Source organism: Salmo salar, chromosome ssa08, assembly GCF_905237065.1.
Source record: "Salmo salar chromosome ssa08, Ssal_v3.1, whole genome shotgun sequence".
Classification (NCBI taxonomy): domain Eukaryota; kingdom Metazoa; phylum Chordata; class Actinopteri; order Salmoniformes; family Salmonidae; genus Salmo; species Salmo salar.
The window spans coordinates 14,422,226-14,445,187 of NC_059449.1; the positions used below are offsets into that span (position 1 = coordinate 14,422,226).

General features: G+C 45.8%; 2 protein-coding genes across 2 annotated transcripts in view; one reads left to right on the forward strand and one right to left on the reverse strand.

The window, feature by feature from the left end:
- Positions 1-11,055, forward strand: part of LOC106610216 (FRAS1-related extracellular matrix protein 2) — a 51,146-nt gene extending 40,091 nt beyond the window's left edge. The window contains exons 13-24 of the mRNA XM_045722768.1: positions 1,033-1,191; positions 1,629-1,932; positions 2,109-2,240; positions 2,451-2,782; positions 3,318-3,510; positions 3,825-3,929; positions 4,355-4,482; positions 4,897-5,031; positions 5,265-5,391; positions 7,962-8,149; positions 8,586-8,732; positions 9,009-11,055. Coding sequence (XP_045578724.1) covers positions 1,033-1,191; positions 1,629-1,932; positions 2,109-2,240; positions 2,451-2,782; positions 3,318-3,510; positions 3,825-3,929; positions 4,355-4,482; positions 4,897-5,031; positions 5,265-5,391; positions 7,962-8,149; positions 8,586-8,732; positions 9,009-9,611 — 2,553 coding nt within the window. The 3' untranslated portion in view covers positions 9,612-11,055. The remainder of the gene's footprint in view (positions 1-1,032; positions 1,192-1,628; positions 1,933-2,108; positions 2,241-2,450; positions 2,783-3,317; positions 3,511-3,824; positions 3,930-4,354; positions 4,483-4,896; positions 5,032-5,264; positions 5,392-7,961; positions 8,150-8,585; positions 8,733-9,008) is intronic.
- Positions 11,056-11,174: 119 nt separating this feature from the next.
- LOC106610209 (SWI/SNF-related matrix-associated actin-dependent regulator of chromatin subfamily A member 5) lies at positions 11,175-22,948 on the reverse strand. Its single transcript, XM_045722770.1, has 23 exons — positions 22,658-22,948; positions 21,677-21,787; positions 21,406-21,572; positions 21,166-21,266; positions 20,592-20,692; positions 20,155-20,334; positions 19,606-19,761; positions 19,312-19,443; positions 19,039-19,107; positions 18,616-18,725; positions 18,283-18,509; positions 17,935-18,056; positions 17,549-17,701; positions 15,605-15,737; positions 15,336-15,484; positions 14,918-15,145; positions 14,259-14,372; positions 13,855-13,977; positions 13,534-13,666; positions 13,271-13,389; positions 12,355-12,567; positions 12,070-12,183; positions 11,175-11,820 (listed from the first exon to the last, which is right to left on the reverse strand). The coding sequence occupies exons 1-23, from the start codon at positions 22,730-22,732 to the stop codon at positions 11,752-11,754; spliced, it is 3,099 nt and encodes a 1,032-aa protein (XP_045578726.1). The 5' UTR covers positions 22,733-22,948; the 3' UTR covers positions 11,175-11,751.
- Between the last annotated feature and the right edge of the window lie 14 nt (positions 22,949-22,962).

Below are 22,962 nucleotides of genomic sequence, written 5' to 3' on the forward strand. Positions count from 1 at the left end.
CACTCACTCACTCACTCACTCACTCACTCACTCACTCACGCACTCACGCACTCACGCACTCACGCACTCACTCTGTATTTATTTAAACCTTATTTTACCAGGTCAGTTGACTGAGAACACATTCTCATTTACAGCAACAACCGGGGAATAGTTACAGGGGAGATGAATGAGCCAATTGTAAACTTGGGATGATTAGGTGACCGTGATGGTATGAGGGCCAGATTGGGAATTTAGCCAGGACACCACCCCTACTCTTACGATAAGTGCCATGGGATCTTTAGTGACCACAGAGAGTCAGGACACTGTTTAGCTACCCATCCGAAAGATGGCACCCTACACCAGGCAATGTCCCCAATCACTGCCCTGGGGCATTGAGATCTTTTTTATTTTAGACCAGAGGAAAGAGTGCCACCTACTGGCCCTCCAACACCACTTCCAGCAGCATCTGGTCTCCCATCCAGGACCAACCCTGCTTAGCTGCTTAGCTTCAGAGGCAAGCCGGCAGTGAGATGCAGGGTGGTATGCTGCTGGCACCCACCTAGACACACACACACACACACACACACACACACACACACACACACACACACACACACACACACACACACACACACACACACCATATAAATACCCTCAGCAGGTCTCAGGGCATGCACACACACTTGAACACACAAATAGCCAGGCAGCAGCTGCCACTGTCAGCAGCCCCAGCACCCAAATCACCAGCTATTATAAAAAGACGTCCTGGTTGAGTCCATGCTATGAGAATGTCCCTCAAGTCATCCCACAGAGCAGTGTGACCTACAAACACAGCTATGTGGCATCCCAGACATGTACTGTACCATACCACTAACCTGCCACAAATAATGCTAGAGGCGTACGCTCACTTTAACTCACTTTTCTCCTTTGGTATTACAAATATGCTGTTCTAAAGGAGGACCCCACCTTCTCAAACGTCCAAGTTTACAATGTAGAACAAGGTGTACCATACCCGTGGAATGGTGTTTTGAATCTCTCTCTCCCGTTCATCAGATGAGTAAGGCAATTGTGTACATCGAGGAGATGGACAGCGTGGCAGACGTCACCTTCCCGGCTGTGCCTACTGTGGTGTCCCTGCTCATGTACGATGACACTGCCCGCGCCAGGGACAACCCTCACCCCTCTACTGGCTACCCCATCGTCTGTGTGACGGTGAGTGGTGGCCACTGGGTCCAGACACACACACGCAGAATGCAACCACCTAGACACACACACCTTACATCCAGGTGTTTAACCATGTAAAGCTAAGCTAGCGACAATGTCGGAATACTTTCATCCAGTCCAAAAAGCCGAGGCTTCAAACTGAAGGTCTTTGTGTTTCGTAGTTTCAAAACCTGTTGTTTAAGTGGTAAATCAATCCATTTTCCATTGAAATGCTTTCTCCAGTTCTGACTAAATCCTAAACGTGAAACCCTTTCACCGGCATAACAAATGTACACGTGTATTCTCAAATACATATTACCGATATACCATTGCATATAGCCTCGTAAACTTCACTTCACGTGTTGAGCGCGGTTTACAAGACTACTGTGTATAGTCCTATTACATGCCATAATCCCACATACATGTGGCCCCTCCCTCACCTGCAGGCCTGCAACCCCAAATACCACGACTTTGACAAGACGGGCTCCATCTGCACGGCGGAGAGCATCAACGACACCCTGACCCAGTACCGCTGGCTGGTCAGCGCCCCCAGCGGGTCGGACGGGGTCACCTCGCCCGTGAGAGAGGTGGACACCAACACCTTCTTCACCAACACTAAGTCCATCACCCTGGACTCCATCTACTTCCAGGCTGGGTCGAGAGTCCAGTGTGCTGCCCGGGCGTTCAATACGAACGGGGATGCTGGTCTGGAGCTGTCCAGCCCCATCATGGTGGTCAGCAAGGAGGAGGGTGAGTAGAGACCGGGGACGACGACGACGACTTCAGAGTTCAGTGACATCAACCTTCATGACTGTTGATGACATCTGTTATGTGTCCTTATTAGGACAGAGTTACGTAGGCCTTGTGATGGAGAGTTCAAGGATGATTGTCTGTCCGACAATAATATGTCTCGTGTGCCTGTGTAGGTCTGTGTCAACCCCGTATCCCTGGCACGGTGGGAGCTGAGCCCTTCTCTGCTAAGATCCGCTACACCGGCCCTGACCACCCTGACTTCCCCAACCTCATCAAACTCACTGTCAACATGCCGCACATGGACGGTGAGTAACAGGCTCTGTCATGTCCTTACATACTGGTCTAGAGTCAGTTTGATTGTTTAGCTAACATGACAATAGGACTGAGGTAGAAAGAACTGATTCAAGATCAGTTGTCAAGGGTAAAAAGTTACCAGGTCATTAAAAGAGTTATAAATGTTGCAATTGATTGATGATGTATTGAAACCGTCTCTCTCTCACCTCTCTTCTCCTCAGGCATGTTACCGGTCATCTCTACGCGGCCCCTGTCCAACTTCGAGCTGACCCTGTCTCCGGACGGCACGCGCGTGGGCAACCACCGCTGCTCCAACCTACTGGACTTCAATGAGATCCAGACGGGCCACGGCTTCATCACCGACGCCACCAAGAACCCTGAGATCATCGGCGAGACGTCGCCCTACCAGTACAGCACCGAAATGCGCTCCACCAACAGCCTGAGATTCTACAGGAACCTGAATCTGGAGGCTTGTCTGTGGGAGTTTAATAGTTACTACGACATGTCCGAGCTGCTCACCACCTGTGGAGGTTCTATCGGGACGGATGGACAGGTACTGGAGAGAGAGAGACATACACACATATGCACTGATGCAAACACACACACACACACACTGACACGCTGGCTGTTCTCTGTGTGCAACTCCCGATTACTCAGTCTGCTGTCATTGTTTTTTTCAGTAATCTGTCAAGTTGAAAGTAGACATTTTGAAATTCCCTCTGTGTTAAATTCCCTCTGTGTTAAATTCCCTCTGTGTTAAATTCCCTCTGTGTTAAATTCCCTCTGTGTTAAATTCCCTCTGTGTTAAATTCTCTCTGTGTTAAATTCCCTCTGTGTTAAATTCCCTCTGTGTTAAATTCCCTCGGTGTTAAATTCCCTCGGTGTTAAATTCCCTCTGTGTTAAATTCCCTCTGTGTTAAATTCCCTCTGTGTTAAATTCCCTCTGTGTTAAATTCCCTCTATGTTACCTTTCATGCTTGAATGCTCTGAAGTGTTCCTATCCTTCTGTTTTGTACTGTGGTATATGTTGATCCAGGTACAGTTGAAGGTGACCCTGACTATGTATCTCTGTGTTGCTCTCCCTCTAGGTGCTGAACCTGGTCCAGTCCTACGTGACTCTGCGCGTGCCTCTCTATGTGTCCTACGTCTTCCACTCCCCCGTGGCCGTGGGAGGATGGCAGCACTTTGACCTGCAGTCAGAGCTCAAGCTCACCTTTGTGTACGACACCGCCATCTTGTGGCAGGACGGAATCGGCAGCCCGCCGGAGGCTGAGCTACAAGGTACAGCCAATTCGGCCCACTGTTGGCTATTTTAAGTGCTACAGTGAGGTGGATGACTTGCTGTATAACTCACTTAATACCTGTATAATTAATAGTCTGCAGGCACATTTGATTAGAATCTCCTAGCTGACGAGGTGAAAAATCTGTCAATGTGCCCTTGAGCAAGGCACTTAACCCTAATTGCTCCTGTAAGTCGCTCTGGATAAGAGTGTCTGCTAAATGACTAAAATGTAAATAATGTCTTATGCATTATTTCACCAGTGAATGATAGAGGTGGACAATAACCCTGGTTCGATGGAACTGTGTCCCTATAGGATCCATGTACCCCACCAGCATGAGGATCAACGAGGAGGGACGTCTGGTGGTCAACTTCAAGACTGAGGCCCGCTTCAGGGGACAGTTTGTCATGTCCCACCCAGGTATTACACACACACACACACACACACACACACACACACACACACACACACACACACACACACACACACACACACACACACACATACCCGATAGGGTGATTGCATAGCTTTCTCTCCTATTGGGTTGCACTGTGACCCAGATTCTGTAGCCGCTATTAGAATGGACCCGTCTTAGGGGTTGTTCTGCTAAATGTCAACAGGACATTACCCTTTTTCAGTAAGAATAAAACTACCATCAACAACGTAAAATGTGTATACCTTACAACGAGGTGCGTTCATCTTTAACTTAGACATACAGTCTACAGTACAACGGCGGTCCTAAGACGGTGTGTTCATGTATGCCCTTGTCAGACACATAAAGCAAAGAAACGCTCAACAGAAATGTATGTGTGAGACTCAAGAGAGGTTTGACTGTGTGTTTCCAGGAACCACTCTGTCGTCCATGGTGATGTGTGCTGACCTCTCTGGCCTGACCTTCACCCTGGCCCTGATCAGGACTGAGCCCACCTACAACCAGCCCATGCAGCAGTGGAGCTTCGTCTCTGACTTCGCTGTGAGCTGCCATCTTGATCATTGTATGTCTTAAAGGTAGACTCAGCGATATGACGTGGATATTGCGATGCGCGAGATGCAAGACTTCACTGTCACACACAGTATCTGCGTATGTGCACGGGTTCGCTTCACGCTGTTCGAGCGTGGTAGGTGCAGGACCAAAACAGCTGAGCGCTCTTAGTTGTTGAGGAAATGGACCCACTATGCTGTTTACTTTGTGTACCTATGTCATATTGCTGAGTCTACCTTTAACTTTGTATTCTTAGTGTTTGTGCTGAAGCCAACTGGTAGATGGTAATGACAGAAGACTAGCGTTAGCTTTAGCAGCACATACAGTATGGATACCAGACCAGCAGTAACTACCTTAAATGGTTGGTGTGTTTTAAAGTTGTTTTAATGATGTTGTTGTCTGTAGGTGCGGGACTACTCTGGCACGTACACAGTGAAGATGATCCCCTGCAGTGCCTCTCCCAATGGGGAGTTCAGCATTCCCCCTGTGTGTCACCCACGAGAACCCCTCACCTTCCACATGGACATCCGCTTCCAGCAGGTCAGAACCACCACCACCACTGCATACTCACAGTCTCTGGCAGACTAGCATACCCAAGACGCTAGAATCAAGAGGAAACTTTGTCATTCACCAATGCTGATTTGTCTTGGTGTTGTATGAGGCTAAAAACAATAGTAGTAGATACTTGTTGATTAAATGCATTGAACCAAACGTTTAAATCTTATCAACTCTCTTGGTGCATGTGTTTGACCTTTGCCCTCTGACCACCCCAGGTGAGTGACCCGGTGGCGGCTGAGTTCAGTCTGAACACCCAGATGTTCCTGCTGTCCAAGAGGGAGCTGTGGCTGTCGGACGGATCCATGGGGTTCGGAGAGAGCACCGACACAGCCTTCTCAGAGGGTACTGGACTACTACTGACCCCTAGTGGGCACTCTAGGAACCACTAGTCAACATATAGATAGATACACCACTAGTCAACATATAGATAGATACACCACTAGTCAACATATAGATAGATACACCACTAGTCAACATATAGATAGATACACCACTAGTCAACACATAGATAGATACACCACTAGTCAACACATAGATAGATACACCACTAGTCAACATATAGATAGATACACCACTAGTCAACATATAGATAGATACACCACTAGTCAACATATAAATAGATACACCACTAGTCAACATATCGATAGATACACCACTAGTCAACATATAGATAGATACACCACTAGTCAACATATAAATAGATACACCACTAGTCAACATATCGATAGATACACCACTAGTCAACATATAGATAGATACACCACTAGTCAACATATAGATAGATACACCACTAGTCAACATATAGATAGATACACCACTAGTCAACATATAGATAGATACACCACTAGTCAACATATAGATAGATACACCACTAGTCAACATATACATAGCTATACCACTAGTCAACATATAGATAGATACACCACTGGTCAACATATAGATAGATACACCACTGGTCAACATATTGATAGATACACCACTGGTCAACATATAGATAGATAGATACACCACTAGTCAACATATAGATAGATAGATACACCACTAGTCAACATATAGATAGATAGATACACCACTGGTCAACATATAGATAGATACACCACTGGTCAACATATAGATAGATACACCACTAGTGAACATATAGATAGATACACCACTGGTCAACATATTGATAGATACACCACTGGTCAACATATTGATAGATACACCACTGGTCAACATATTGATAGATACACCACTGGTCAACATATTGATAGATACACCACTGGTCAACATATAGATAGATAGATAGATACACCACTAGTCAACATATAGATAGATAGATACACCACTAGTCAACATATCGATAGATACACCACTAGTCAACATATAGATAGATACACCACTGGTCAACATATAGATAGATACACCACTAGTCAACATATAGATAGATACACCACTAGTCAACATATAGATAGATAGATACATCACTGGTCAACATATAGATAGATACACCACTAGTCAACATATAGATAGATACACCACTGGTCAACATATTGATAGATAGATAGATAGATAGATAGATAGATAGATAGATAGATAGATAGATAGATAGATAGATAGATAGATAGATAGATAGATAGATAGATAGATAGATAGATAGATAGATAGATAGATAGATAGATAGATAGATACACCACTAGTCAACATATAGATAGATAGATAGATAGATAGATAGATAGATAGATAGATAGATAGATAGATAGATAGATAGATAGATAGATAGATAGATAGATAGATAGATAGATAGATAGATAGATAGATAGATACACCACTAGTCAACATATCGATAGATACACCACTAGTCAACATATAGATAGATACACCACTGGTCAACATATAGATAGATACACCACTAGTCAACATATAGATAGATACACCACTAGTCAACATATAGATAGATAGATACATCACTGGTCAACATATTGATAGATACACCACTAGTCAACATATAGATAGATAGATAGATAGATAGATAGATAGATAGATAGATAGATAGATAGATAGATAGATAGATAGATAGATAGATAGACCACTAGTCAACATATAGATAGATACACCACTAGTCAACATATAGATAGATACACCACTAGTCAACATATCGATAGATACACCACTAGTCAACATATAGATAGATACACCACTAGTCAACATACATGCTCTTTCCATGACATAGACTAATCAGGTGAATCCAGGTGAAAGCTATGATCCCTTATTGATGTCACTTGTTAAAGCCACTTCAATCAGTGTAGATGAAGGGGAGGAGACAGGTTTAAGAAGGATGTTTAAGCATTGAGATAATTGAGACATGGATTGTGTATGTGTGCCATTCAGAGGGTGAATGGGCAAGACAAAAGATTGAAGTGCCTTTGAACGGGGTATGGTAGTAGGTGCCAGGCGCACCGGTTTGAGTGTCAACAACTGCAACACTGCTGGGATTTTTCACGCTCAATAGTTTGTGTATCAAGAATGGTCCACCACCAAAAGGACATCCAGCCAACTTGACACAGCTGTGGGAAGCATTGGAATCAACATGGTCCAGCATCACTGTGGAACACTTTGGACACCTTGTAGAGTCCATGCCCTGATGAATTGAGGCTGTTCTGAGGGCAAAGGGGGTGCAACTCAATATTAGTAGGGTGTTCCTAATGTTTTGTCCACTCAGTGTATATTATTTGCTTTTTTATCTTATAGAACTCACACAGCTTTCTATCTAACTGCTTTCTGAGTTTGAATGTAAAGATCATATTTAACAGTCTAATAACCATTTAATGAAGCTTTCAGTGCTTGTTGAACTGTCACAGAGCAATGGACACCACCCTCCTCTAATCTCTCCCTCCATCCCCCTCCATCTCTCCCTCCACCCCCCTCTCCAGGCTCCTCTATCTACGGCCGTGTGATGGTGGACCCAGTCCAGAACCTGGGTGACTCCTTCTCCTGCAGTATAGAGAAGGTGTTCCTGTGTACAGGAGCTGACGGTTACGTCCCCAAGTACAACCCCACCAACAAGGAGTATGGCTGCCTGGCCGACGCTCCTTCACTGCTCTACAGATTCAAGATCCTGGTGCGTACGGAATTCCTCTGGAGTTTTGTTATGGTCACTTTGAATGCAGTTTGGTCAGTTTTGCTATATTTAGTAATTCACAAGTAATTTCTTGCTTCAACCATCTACAACCATTTGTGTTCTTGACATCTCAGTACGTGAGCTATGCTGCTGTTAGGCTGTTGAAATACATTTTACGTTTTAGTCATTTAGCAGACGATCTTATCCAGAGCGACTTACAGGCGCTATTATGGTTAAGTGCCTTGCTCAAGGGCACGTCGACAGATTTTTCACCTAGTCGGCCACGGTATTCGAACCAGTTACCTTTAGATTACTGGCCCAATGCTCTTAACCGCTAAGCTACCTACCTCTAATCCATAGACATTCTATATAATCTAAGTTAGGTTCTATCTCTAATTATTTCAGCGGTCTAACCTGTGTGTGTTTTCCTCCTCAGGACAAGGCTCAGCCAGAGACCCAGGCCACAGCGTTTGGAGATGTGCTGTTTGATGCCACTCTGGCCCTGGACACTCCTGGAGGCCTGCCTCTGGTCAGACAGCCTGGTTCAGACGGATTCGCCCTGTCCTCCTCGCCTCTCTTCCAGGTCAGCTGACACACACACACACGCACGCACGCACGCACGCACGCACGCACGCCCCCCCCCGCGGCTCTCTCTTTGACTCTAATCGTACCTAATGGTCTGTAAACTGGATACCAATGGGAAAATAGTCTCTGCATGGTTGAATTCAATCTGGTTTCTGAAATCTGAGTTTGATTACTTGCACAAAAAAACTACAATTTTCTTGTAATCACACACTCAAAGGTATAGGCCAAAGTCTTTATCACTAACCTCAAGCTCCACTGTGTCTGGATGTTCCAGGTGGCTGCAGGTCGGGAGTGGTTCATCCACACCATCTACACCGTCCGCTCCCGAGACAACGCCAACCGTGGCATCGGCAAGCGCAGCCTGGAGTACCACCACAGCCTGTCCTCCGTGGCCGACACTCAGCCCGACCTCCACCCCTCGTCCCTGGGTCGCTACCGTCGTGCCGCCCCCGCTCCGGACCTGGCCCAGGACATTGGCACCGACAACAATCGGGGAACCAACATCCAGCACATCGCTCTGGACCGCACGGACCGCCTGGTGGTGAGCCAGCGCCAGCCATGGGGTGGACGTGACCGGGCTGGGTCGGACCGCGACTCACCCTTCCTGGAGCGCCCCCTCCTGGAGAGCTCCGGCAGGGAGCCTGTGGACACCTCCACCCTGCCCACGCTGGTAGGCCTGGCCGGGTTGATCCTTCTCACCTGCCTGGTGGCCATGGTGGTTATTCTGCTGGTGCGGCGCAAGAGGAAGAACCAGAAGAAGAGCCAGTTCCCTCCCTACTCCACCTCGTCGTGCTCGGCCTACAGCGGAGGGAGTGGCAACAGCAGAGAGGGCATGATGGGTACTGGGCGCAGCAGCTTGGACAGCTCCGAGGTCTAGGCTCAAGACTAGAGGCAGCCCTCCTACCAACACCATCCCGTCCCCATGGCCTTCTGATAAGACATTGACAGTTGTCAACAGTTCCACCCTTTACCACTGCGGTGCCGTCTAATGGCTCTATCCAATCCTTACCGCTGAAGCGTTATAGATTGCGTGATAGAAATGTAAAAGGTCATTTCCGATTGAGCCGACATATGCAGCGTTTACCGTGAATACAGCCTCCGCTAACTCGGGAACAATGGCATTCAATTTCAATCGCGCTGTAACACTTGAACTTCAGCAATACGGATTGAATAGAGCCCTAAGACAGGGCTAACCCTGCCTTCTGCTAGCACTGAAGACAGCACAGCCAATTCTTGGGACAGTTGATGTCAGTTGTGTGTTGTGGGCCTATAACCAGAGTATGAATGCATGCATGGCTGGCCAAGCCTGGAGAGAAAGTCATGTGAGGATCCATGAACCCTCAAAAGTGTTTTCACCCCTTTTCCTGTGGTATAACATGGGTTTTAGTCCCCCTCAACAACTCAATTGTCAGAACTCCATTCAGGTGTGCTTTAGTTCATGTGTCAAATATTAGGAGTCCCCAAGGGCTGATGTTGTGGAGAATACCCCTTCCAACTATGCTAACTGCCATAGCTGAACATCCCAATTAAATCTTAAAACAGTAATGGCATCTCCAGAAGGTAAAAGCAACTAAATGTCCCCCTTGATAGTGCAGAGCAGCTTTGAGGAGACTATTCTGTCCTGTTTTTCTTAAGAGAACTAGCCTATCACGGTATGTTTGTTGTCGGTCGTTCAATCCGTGTCAACTGATATGTTTTTTGAGTGCGAGATAGAGAGCCAAGTGGATCGAATGTTGTGTCGGTCCGGTCGAGGCTGGCTGATCAAATGCGCTAAATTTGTGTATTTTCTAATATTGATTGATGCACTGCAAAGCCCTCAGTCGTCAGCAGGTGTGCCCACTGCAGCAGAGCATAGACATGGTGCTATTCAATGGGATTGTGATTTTAGCCATTCAAGTGCGTAAACTATTAATTCAGAATGTTTTTATACATTTTTGTTTCAGGTGCGGTTTTAAAAGAAAAAAAATCCCATGTATGTGCATATTATTAACTCTTATAAGTCTGTACATACCTGCATGTATAGGATGTTCAAAGTCAACACAGGACAATGCAAACAAAAAAGGTATTAATTACTAAACCCTGGTGCAACTTGAAGAATATGTAAACCCCACATTTGATGCTGTTTATCAACTGAAGAATGTGACCATCTTGATCTTATGCAAGTGACAATTTAAGTTAATAGGTGCCAATTAGTTAAGGTATAGAAATTTGTCTCCGACCAATTTAGATCAAATTGGTGACTTATCAATTTTGTGATAATTTCAATCAATTGTTTGATGTACTCCAACTTTAACTGCCAAATACAAATGTACTTTTCTGAATGATTTTGGTCCTAGTCTTCACTCAGACTGCTTGTGAACGTCCACTGCTCTTTGTGTGAAAAGCTTGCACAAATATTCAACATAAGTATTTTTTTTTGTTGCATAAGAATAGACTTATTAAAAAAAAAAAAGGGGTAATTTATTAGTGACACGTTCCAAAAATACATTTTCTACAATGTAGGTCGGTAACATAACAGAGTGGGAGTGGGGGTACATACAGGTATCGTTACAATCAATGGAATGTGATAACATAACCAACGGGCATAAATACATTTCTCGTCACCTCAAGTACTAGTAAAAAAGGGTAGAAAACAACCAAAAAATTCAACTAAATCAGCGCATCTGCAGTATGGCAGTTAGTCCCTACTAGCAGGCCTGTGAGTAGAAGGAATACTATAGGGAAAGGGGGATACCTAATCAGTTATATAACTGAAATGTGTCTTCTGCGTTTAACCCAACCCCTCTGAATCAGAGAGGTGCGGGGGGCTGCATTAAATTGACACTAAGAACCTAGGCTCCCTCCTGGAATCTTCTAGATAGAACGACACGCTATAGTGAAGAAAAGTTCAGTCCTCTTGGGTTTTATACAGTAAATCATCATCATCATGTATCACCACGGTAACCCGTACAAAACAAACAGACGCTACGGCTACTATACTGCTGCCTGCCGCTGCCCTCATTCTGACCATCACCACCTCACAGCTTTAGCTTTTTCCTGCGGCCTCCTCGCTGGTCTGGGGTCCCTTCTCCCTTACGCTTCTGAGCCTGAGGAAGTGTGGGATGAAGAGGAAGACAGAAAAGGAGTGTCAGCTCAAATAATCATAAAAATCGGCACTTCATAGAATAACGTCTGCTTACAATGCTATATTGGTATAGACAAGATTATATAGTGGAAAAGAACATTGTGTGATATTGTTAGTGTCGTGTGTGTCTTCCTGGACAATGCACAGAGATAGAGGACTGCATGACCAGAGAGTTCAGTGATGGGCAGGAAGTGGAGCGTTGTGATCTTACAGAAGACTGACTCCGTGGTCCTTTCTTCTTCTTCTCCGCCTTCTCCCTCTCCTCCAGCTCCATGTTCTCTCGTTCAATCAGGGTGATCAGGGTGTTGCATCGCCTCTGGAGCTCCTACACACACACGTATACAACCACAACTCTTGAAATGTAGAATGTTTTGAATGAATGGTTATCATGTTACTGAAGAAGTAAAGACACATTTCCACCTTCAGGTTGTACTCTATTGATTCTACAACAAAGTTGTACTTAATTCCACTGTCGGCCCGGGGCCACTCCACTCACCATGGCGGTCCTGGACTTGAGGAACCAGTCGAAGCGGAACTGGGGCGAGTTGCGGATGCACTGGCGCAGCTCGTCGTAGACCGACTCCTTTTCGAAGCCCAGCTTGTGCAGCATGCAAATGAGGAAGCGGTCCTCCTCCTCTGTGTAGTTCTTCCCCTTGTTGGTGCCGTACGAGATCCTCAACTGGTGGAACGGCGCCTTGTAGCGACCAATCTACAACGAGGGAGAGAAAAAGATGTCCTTCAGGGTGTATGGTAAGCCTCTGGTAGACATGATCAGACACCAGCTCCAGACACATTCCTTCAGAAGGGTTGGGAGTGCCCAGACACATTCCTTCAGAAGGGTTGGGAGGGCCCAGACACATTCCTTCAGAAGGGTTGGGAGGGCCCAGACACATTCCTTCAGAAGGGTTGGGAGGGCCCAGACACATTCCTTCAGAAGGGTTGGGAGGGCCCAGACACATTCCTTCAGAAGGGTTGGGAGGGCCCAGACACATTCCTTCAGAAGGGTTGGGAGGGCCCAGACACATTCCTTCAGAAGGGTTGGGAGGGCCCAGACACATTCCTTCAGAAGGGTTGGGAGGGCCCAGACACATTCCTTCAGAAGGGTTGGGAGGGCCCAGACACATTCCTTCAGAAGGGTTGGGAGGGCCCAGACACATTCCTTCAGAAGGGTTGGGAGGGCCCAGACACATTCCTTCAGAAGGGTTGGGAGGGCCCAGACACATTCCTTCAGAAGGGTTGGGAGGGCCCAGACACATTCCTTCAGAAGGGTTGGGAGGGCCCAGACACATTCCTTCAGAAGGGTTGGGAGTGCCCAGAGGTTTTCACAACTGTATCGAGCATCTGATCAAAATAAAAGGTCTAGGCTCCCCAACGTTGTTCATGTTAATGATGACCTCACTGGAATGGCTTACCTTTGTGTCCAGTGCTTTCTTGATGCTGATCCTCCTCTGGATGCGGGCCTCTCCTCTCTCGATCTGAGCCATGATCTTCTCAATGTCCTGCAGCTCGTTGCAGCGCTCCCAGAACACAGCTGTGTGCACACACACACACACGTTTAGATCTCTGTCATACACTTGGGAGTAATGTCCACTAGCTATATAAGACGTAGATTCAGATACATTTCTGCGATTTGAAAAAAAAAAAAAAAAAAAAGGTACATGTTTTTTCTTCTTACCGGAATATTCCATGACTTCCTCTGGGGTTTTGCCCTCCACCTCTCTGGCGATGTTCTCGATGTCGTCTCTCCCCCACTTCTCATTGGCTTTGATGAACTGGTTAAAGTCACGCTTGTTCCAGATGGTGAAGCCCTGTGGAGAGATCGATGACAGTTTGTAACGACACTAGCCACAAATGCTAACATTTGTCTCTACTTTGTAGTTGAAGCCATTAAAGAGTATCTCAACTGAACTATATGTAGTTCTATAAGTATGACATGGAGTAGGGCACTATGATGAATGTCTAGAGTGTTTAAGTTGGTCTTGTTTCAGCCAATTACCTGCGAGAGGAGGTTCTCCTTCTCCTCCAGCTCCTCCTCTGATAGGCCCTCGGCCTCGTCAATCTTGGCCTGCTCCTCCTTCTGGTGCTGAGCCGAGTTGGGCAGTTCTGGGTTACGAGGAACCTGGAGAGAAAATGTATATCACTTAAACACTCAACGGATACATCCCATTCTAAACTAAACCGACTGTGTTGGTTTGAAACTGCAAAATGGCCGCCGTCTGATGGAACATTATCATACTGACGGCATCATAATTGACCACAGAAGAGGCTGGTAAGGGGAGGACAGCTCAAGCACATATATACCATTCCAGCCATTACTATGAGCCCATCCTTAGATTTTAAGTGGCACCTGCCATCACTGATGTACCACCAGTTACACTAGTAACAGTACATGTTGTATACCTTGTAGCCAATAGTCTTCCTGTAAAATAGGATCTCTTTCTCCAGCAGTTCAAACAGCCTTGGGGGGAAGAACTGGAAGTCCTGCACATTGGGCTGCTTAGGTGGACGAGGAGCCTGGAAGAGAAGAACAGTAGTTTAAGTCATGGAGAAAGATGGTCTGGAAGAGGAGAACAGTAGTTTAAGTCATGGAGAAAGATGGCCTGGAAGAGGAGGACAGGAGTTTTAGTCATGGAGAAAGATGGTCTGGAAGAGGAGGACAGGAGTTTAAGTCATGGAGAAAGATGGTCTGGAAGAGGAGGACAGGAGTTTAAGTCATGGAGAAAGATGATCTGGAAGAGGAGGACAGGAGTTTAAGTCATGGAGAAAGATGGTCTGGAAGAGGAGGACAGGAGTTTAAGTCATGGAGAAAGATGGTCTGGAAGAGGAGGACAGGAGTTTAAGTCATGGAGAAAGATGGTCTGGAAGAGGAGGACAGGAGTTTAAGTCATGGAGAAAGATGGTCTGGAAGAGGAGGACAGGAGTTTTAGTCATTGAGAAAGATGGTCTGGAAGAGGAGGACTGGAGTTTTAGTCATGGAGAAAGATGGTCTGATTCATTCCACACAGCTATCCCAGTGGCATGCATATACATAGCCAGAGGCCGGCGGTAGCGAGGCTTACCTTGGGTGCTTTGGGCTCGCTGACACGCAGGGCCTCTCTGAAGTAGGCATCCACTGCGTAGTTGGCCTTCCTCTCTCTCTTGGGTGGCTCGATCCAGTTGGTGACCACCTTCTTCTTCTCCCTGTAGTCCTCTCCTTCGAAGGTGTACACACTGTTGTCGGACTCCATGGTGAAGTTCCTCAGGGAGCTCTCGCCCATGGTGTTCATCTTCTCCTTCAACTCCATGGTCTGTCAGATACAAACACACAGCAAAGCGTTAGCATCTAGCTACACATTGCTAATGTGTTTGGCCTCTAGATATCAACCCACATATAGCAATGCTAATGCTATCACATATTATATAAATGATCTGAGTGCAGATAAATGCTAATGCTAGGCCCAATGCCAACGCTAGGTCCTTGTCCGTCTGTGTTCTGACCTTCTTCTCGCCTCGCTCCAGGATCTCGTCGATGTCATCGTCGGTGATATCGCTCTCCTTGGAGGCGAAGACGTGCGTGGCGCCGTGCCGGATGATAGACAGCATCTCGTCCTTCCCCAGCTTGTTGGCATTGGGATCCACTAGCCTTCCTGCAGAACAGACACAGTAGACACAGACAAGTCAGCTAGTTGCATTACCAAGGCATTGACTTCAATAGTGTAGATTTGAAACTGGGAAGAGGAGATCCAAAATGGCCACCGGTGCAGTACCTTGCTGGATGACGATGGAGTCCAGTTGGAGCTTCATCTCGGCCCGCTCCACGATCCTCTCCTCTACTGTGTTTTCCGTGATGAAACGGAACACACGCACCTGCTTCTTTTGACCAATCCTGTGAGCTCGGTCCTGAGAAGAAAAGTTAAATGAACCAATCAGGTAAGTGTCTAACAGTTACCAGGTACAGTGGGGGAAAAAAGTATTTGATCCCCTGCTGATTTTGTACGTTTGCCCACTGACAAAGAAAGGATCAGTCTATAATTGTAATAGTAGGTTTATTTGAACAGTGAGAGACAGAATAACAACAAAAATATCCAGAAAAACGCATGTCAAAAATGTTATAAATTGATTTGCATTTTAATGAGGGAAATAAGTATTTGACCCCCTCTCAATCAGAATGATTTCTGGCTCCCAGGTGTCTTTTATACAGGTAACGAGCTGAGATTAGGAGCACACTCTTAAAGGGAGTGCTCCTAATCTCAGCGTGTTACCTGTATAAAAGACACCTGTCCACAGAAGCAATCAATCAATCAATCAGATTCCAAACTCTCCTCCATGGCCAAGACCAAAGAGCTCTCCAAGGATGTCAGGGACAAGATTGTAGACCTACACAAGGCTGGAATGGGCTACAAGACCATCGCCAAGCAGCTTGGTGAGAAGGTGACAACATTTGGTGCGATTATTCGCAAATGGAAGAAACACAAAAGAACTGTCAATATCCCTCGGCCTGGGGCTCCATGCAAGATCTCACCTCGTGGGGTTGCAATGATCATGAGAACGGTGAGGAATCAGCCCAGAACTACACGGGAGGATCTTGTCAATGATCTCAAGGCAGCTGGGACCATAGTCACCAAGAAAACAATTGGTAACACACTACGACGTGAAGGACTGAAATCCTGCAGCGCCCGCAAGGTCCCCCTGCTCAAGAATACATATACATGCCCATCTGAAGTTTGCCAATGAACATCTGAATGATTCAGAGGACAACTGGTGAAAGTGTTGTGGTTAGATGAGACCAAAATGGAGCTCTTTGGCATCAACTCAACTCGCCGTGTTTGGAGGAGGAGTAATGCTGCCTATGACCCCAAGAACACCATCTCCACCGTCAAACATGGAGGTGGAAACATTATGCTTTGGGGGTGTTTTTCTGCTAAGGGGACAGGACAACTTCACCGCATCAAAGGGACGATGGACGGGGCCATGTACCGTCAAATCTTGGGTGAGAACCTCCTTCCCTCAGCCAGGGCATTGAAAATGGGTCGTGGATGGGTATTCCAGCATGACAATGACCCAAAACACACGGCCAAGGCAACAAAGGAGTGGCTCAAGAAGAAGCACATTAAGGTCCTGGAGTGGCCTAGCCAGTCTCCAGACCTTAATCCCATAGAAAATCTGTGGAGGGAGCTGAAGGTTCGAGTTGCCAAACGTCAGCCTCGAAACCTTAATGACTTGGAGAAGATCTGCAAAGAGGAGTGGGACAAAATCCCTCCTGAGATGTGGCAAACCTGGTGGCCAACTACAAGAAACGTCTTACCTCTGATTGCCAAGAAGGGTTTTGCCACCAAGTACTAAGTCATGTTTTGCAGAGGGGTCAAATACTTATTTCCCTCATTAAAATGGAAATCATTTTATAACATTTTTGACGTGCGTTTTTCTGGATTTTTTTTGTTGTTATGATGATCATTTCTTTGTAAGTGGGCAAACGTACAAAATCAGCAGGGGATCAAATACTTTTTTCCCCCCACTGTAGAAACATCTTGATAAATTAAGTTACTGGTGAGAGATTCTATTGAATGTAAGCTCACTTGTGATATGATTCAAACTAGGGGCAATTGACCATGTTAAATCTGTAGGGCAAATTCTAATTAAAGTAACAGTAAAATGTCATATAAAAGACTGATTAATTAGTCCACTAACGTGGGTCAATGAGAGGTACTGACCATGGCCTGCAGGTCGACCTGAGGGTTCCAGTCTGAGTCGTAGAGGATGACCACGTCAGCTGTGGCCAGGTTAATACCCAGCCCTCCGGCCCTGGTGCTCAACATGAAGATGAACTTAGGGCTGTTCTCCTCATTGTACGCGTTGATGGAGATCTAGAGGAACAAGGGAACATGGGAAATGTAGTGTTAAATGAAGTGTGTTCAAACTGCAACGAGTTAAATTATTTGTATTTACAAGCCATTTATTAGCCTGGTCCCAGATCTGCGTGTGCTGCCCTGCCAACTCCTACGGTCAATGTCACACCAAGTCAGCACAAACAGATCTGGGACCTGGGTAATAAGCCACTGCCGTTAATGAGATCCAGGAGTGGGAGTCATAGTCGTACCTGTCTCTCCTCGTGGGGCGTCTGTCCGTCCAGGCGACAGTAGCCAAAGTTGCGCCACATGCAGTAGTCCTCCAAGATGTCCAGCATCCTGGTCATCTGGCTGAAGATCAGCACACGGGAGCCTGGGAGAGGGAGGTGAGTTCAAAATGGCCGCCAATCAATCATCCACCATGCCTACATTTCTGCAACTTTAACATAGTAGTTTGAATCACAAAAAGTCAAATAGCCTTTACACAACACTGTCTCCATATCAACTTTAAAGTTGAAAGGGCCACAGAGCCATCAAACAAGCCATAAAAACACCAATTTTGTAACTGGTCTTAGAGGGGAGCCATTCGTTCCACCCACCCTGAGCCTTCATCTTGGGCAGCAGCTTGTCAAGGACGGCCATCTTGCCGCTGTTGACGGCCAGGTGCAGGTCGGTGGTGTAAGGCGGGCCGGGCTCGGCCCCGTCAAACAGGTACGGGTGGTTGCAGCACTTCCTCAGCTGCATCAAGACGTTGAGCAGACGCATCTTGTCCATCTTCCCTGCAGAGTTCAGGATGTCTATGTCCTTCATCAGGATCTTGGTGTACCTGAGGAGTGACGGGACAGTGTTTTCAATACACATTATAGTGCATAGGGCTGAAGAATTTGTTTGGCAGGGAAAGGGCACACGTTGACTGTGTGTGGGCTACTCACCATTCTCTCTGCATCTTACTCAGCCCCACGTACATCTTGATCTCTTTCTTAGGCAGCAGAGACTTCTCCACCTCATTTTTGATACGACGCAGCAGGAAAGGACGCAGTACCTACACACAGAGAGAGAGAGAGAGAGAACATGGGGAAAGGCCCCATAACACTATTTGATAAAACCTTACATGGTTACATCTTTAGTTCATTAGGATCCCCATTAGCTGTTGAACATGCAGCAGCTACTCTTCCTGGGTCCACAAAAAAACAGTTATAGACAAGTACATAAGATGTTATTACATTAAAATTGAAAGTAATACATTATCAAGGCACCAAGAGACAAAATTACTATTTACTCACCATTCATATATACACAGTACATATTCACGTATACAGTACAGTTAAATGTAAGGAAGTGTTTCAGATACTTACAGTGTGAAGACGTTCCACCAACTTCTGATCCCCCAGGCAGTTGTTGGTGTCAAACCACGAGTCAAAGTCCTTCGAGAGAAAAATTAAAAGTTAAATCAATCCATATTTTCGGGACCCTTTAAATAAGTGAAAAATAGAGAATATTGTTATTTTCACTAAGTGTTACTAAGCGTTATTCCTAAACTGTAGTATTAATAGAGGGCAATTGTCTGTGTTCAACAATTTGTTCCCCTCAGGTAAATTAAAGTTCATCCTATTTTATCTGCCTCTTACCTCTGAGGAGTTGAAGACGTCTGGCAGCAGGAAGTTGAGCAGGGCCCAGAGCTCGTGGAGGTTGTTCTGCAGCGGGGTGCCGGTTAGCAGCAGACGGTTGGTGGTCTTGAATTCACGCACTATCTCAGACAGCTACAGCACAAACATACACAGGTAAGACAAACCACCTAAGAGTCTTTTGTGAGTTGAGCCCATTGACGTTTTGTTAGTGTATATACACATTTTAAATCACATATTTACATTTAATCAAATATGGATACAGTGCGAGTGTGTCAACTTTAGAAGCTCGCTAACCTTTGACTTCTCGTTCTTGATCCTGTGGGCCTCGTCGATGACCAGGTACCTCCAGTTAAACTTCTTGAACACGGCCTTCTCTATGATGAGCATCTCGTAAGAGGTGACACACACATCCCACTCCCCTGGCAGCAGCACATCTCTGATCAGGGCATTCTGGGGGGGAAAAAAAGAGGGTGAAGATACAGGGTTATCGGTGGGGCACAAGACCAAAGCCCCAGCAACATCACCAGTCTAACGCGCTGCAACTGCTGTAGTACAAGTTATTGAAAAATGACAAGCATTGGCTTGCATTATGCAGAATCTCCATTAGTAGTCTTATTTTGCAGGAAATCTACGTGTTACGTTTTCAGTTGCAGACGGAGATAGACATTAACTGACTATTTCCATGAAAACATTTCTTCCCATATGGAACATTGGAAAACACATAAGCCTCAACACTGTCCCACAGTCACCACCCAATGCTTTCCAGTTGATCTACAGCAATCAACATGCCCTGTTCATTTTACATCAGAGAATTCATGTGGTCTGCTGCTGCTCATAGCTCACCCTCTGCTCTCGGTCTCCGATGAGGCAGACTGCTTTGAGGGAGGGGACCCAACGTTTGAACTCGTTCATCCAGTTGTACAAGGTGGACTTGGGCACCAGCACCATGTGGGGCCCGGGGATGCTCCTGTAGTGCTTCATGTACCCCAGCAGAGAGATGGTCTGCAGGGTCTTACCCAAACCCTGAAGGACAACAAGCAAGGTGAGTATATATACAATTTAAAAAAAGCACAATAATTTGAATACCGAATTTTAGCATGAATGGGTCTTTGGATGCTGTTACTGATGTAGTCCAGGACTAATCTTCATGAGTCTCTCACTCACTCACACACACACACACACACACACACACACACACACAGATCAAGAGATATACATGTAGAACTACCAGAATACCAAAAAGGTAACATTTTTCACTTTATTTTGAAACGAGAACCTACCATTTCATCAGCAAGGATCCCGTTGATTCCGTTCTCGTACAGAGAGATGAGCCAGTTCAGACCACGGACCTGGTAGTCTCTCATTGTACCCCCTTTTACAACTGTTGGGAGATAGATACAGCACAACATACTCAGTAGTGCACAAGTTTGATATACTTTCCATTCAACTATGGACTATAGTAGTCCCGGTCAGGACTTTGCTACATTAAAGATGCACTATGCAGAAGCCATTTCATGGATGCTAAAATTCTAATAGTTCACCTAATTTCAGTTTGTGACAAAACAAGTAAGTTTAGTGAATCTTTGTACCATCTAAACCGCTGTGAAATGTATTTTCCATAACATTTTGTATTTTCAGCTGTTTGAAGCTGGTGTACAAAACCGAAAGTAAAAGATGCAAAACTTAACCATGGATTGCACAGAAAATGAGTACCTAGAACAGATCTACCGCATCTTAGACTTGCTTTTAATGTGAATGACAGATCTATAACACGCATTTCTATGTGAATTTGGTCAGGTCACCCAAGAGGTTACATATTGTAGCTTTAATAAGTAAAACCATGTGACTGCTTACAGGAGGGAGATTCGTCGAAGCGGGTGCAGACGTTGGTGGTCTTGCTGCTTTCGCTCAGCAGCTCTTCATCCTCTTCCTGCTCTGTGCGACGATGACGGTTACTGTCAAAGAGAGAAAGGGGTACCCGCAATTCATCAGAGACAGCATATCAAATGCCCCAAACGTACACCAAACGTACTCCCACGGAAGACTGACGAATCATCAGGTCAAGTTGTTCTGCGTGTTGCGTTGTATACTCACTCTCCGACCGAGAGGAGATTCTGTTTCTCGTCCTTCTTGACACGAGGGCGTCCTGGCTTCATCTTGAGCGGGGAGGTGGGGGTCTTCTGGGCCGCAGGTTGGATGAAATGGGCAAACACCTCTGTCTGCTTCAGTAGGTACTCAAATCGGTTGGTCCGGTCTGATGCCTACACTCAGAAAAGCAGTGAAACTTTGTGAGCAACAAATTACATTTACAACCGGAAAATTAGATATTAAAACTGTAAATGAACATCTAGCAGTGTGCCATTACCACTTTCTCCTCATAGGCTGGCGCTGTAGATGAAGAGGGGTCCTCATCTTGGGCATCCTGTCCGGCTTCAGAAGACTCCTCCTTGCTGGCCTCTGACGCATCATCCTTTTCCTGGAAAAGAGGAATGTAACGCCACTTTCAAAACAACTGAGAACTCAGAAATCTCTGACTTCTGACCTAAGTGGCTTCAAGACAAGTGGGAACTCGAGAAAAAAAGAAGAAAAAAACAACCTCCAACTGGGAAAAATATTTTGAAAGGTCATCTAACTCGGAATTCCAAGTCTGAAACTTGGGCATCTTTCTAGAGCAGTGTTTCCCAACCCTGGTCCTCGAGTACCCCCAACAGTACACCTGTTTGTTGTAACCCTGGACAAGCATACCTGGTTCAACTTGTCAACAAGCCCTAAATGAGTTGGATGAGGTGTGTTTGTCAAGGGGCTACAACAACGAATCTGTTGGGGGTAGTCGAGGACCAGGTTCTGGAAAAACTGCTCTAGAGCTCCGACTTTCCAACCTGAAGATCACTGGCGTCACGATTTGACTGGGAGTTCCCAGTTGTCTTAATGTGAGATAAGCTGCACTAATATAAAGAGGATCGAATGCAGCTTCAAACAGATGTAAACAACTGCTACAATTGTATAGAAACCCTTGATGCGTATTAAAATAAAGTGTATTAGCTGTAACGTTAGCTAGCATAGTGAGCTGAGTGTTTATGAAACAGGCTAGCTGCTAGCTCTACTATACAGTACTGCGAGACACACTCTCCAGGAAGATGGGTCGGAGCTGTCGATTAACGTTAGCTAACGACGCTAATGCTTGCTAGCTAAACAACTCGAGCTAGCAAAGACAAAGTTTGAGATGGCTCGATTTGGAAGTCACAAAAGACATACGGTTGATTTTAGCATAATCTAAAACTTGTTGAGCCATTTTTTCGAATGATGGGCTCAGAATATGTATTATTATTATTTTGTTCAGGCTCACCTCCACTCCTCCGGTTTCTTCAAGTTCAACTGCTTGCTCTTCCCGCAGCTCCACGCCGTTTCCAGTCTCGGACATTGTTACCGAATTTCTTCCTCGATTTAAACCGATCGTCTGTTTATTCGATTACTTCGTCCGCCTATAAATGGCAGATATGGTTTTCAAAAACTTTCTTTCAGAAAATACGCTGCTATAGTCCTACTGTTTATTATGAAAGAGACTGGCTGGCTACAAGTGATTCATTCGCTAGCTTCCTTTCCCCGCTACCCGCGTTCACAAAGGTTCCGCTTTGTCTCGCGAGACTTTGG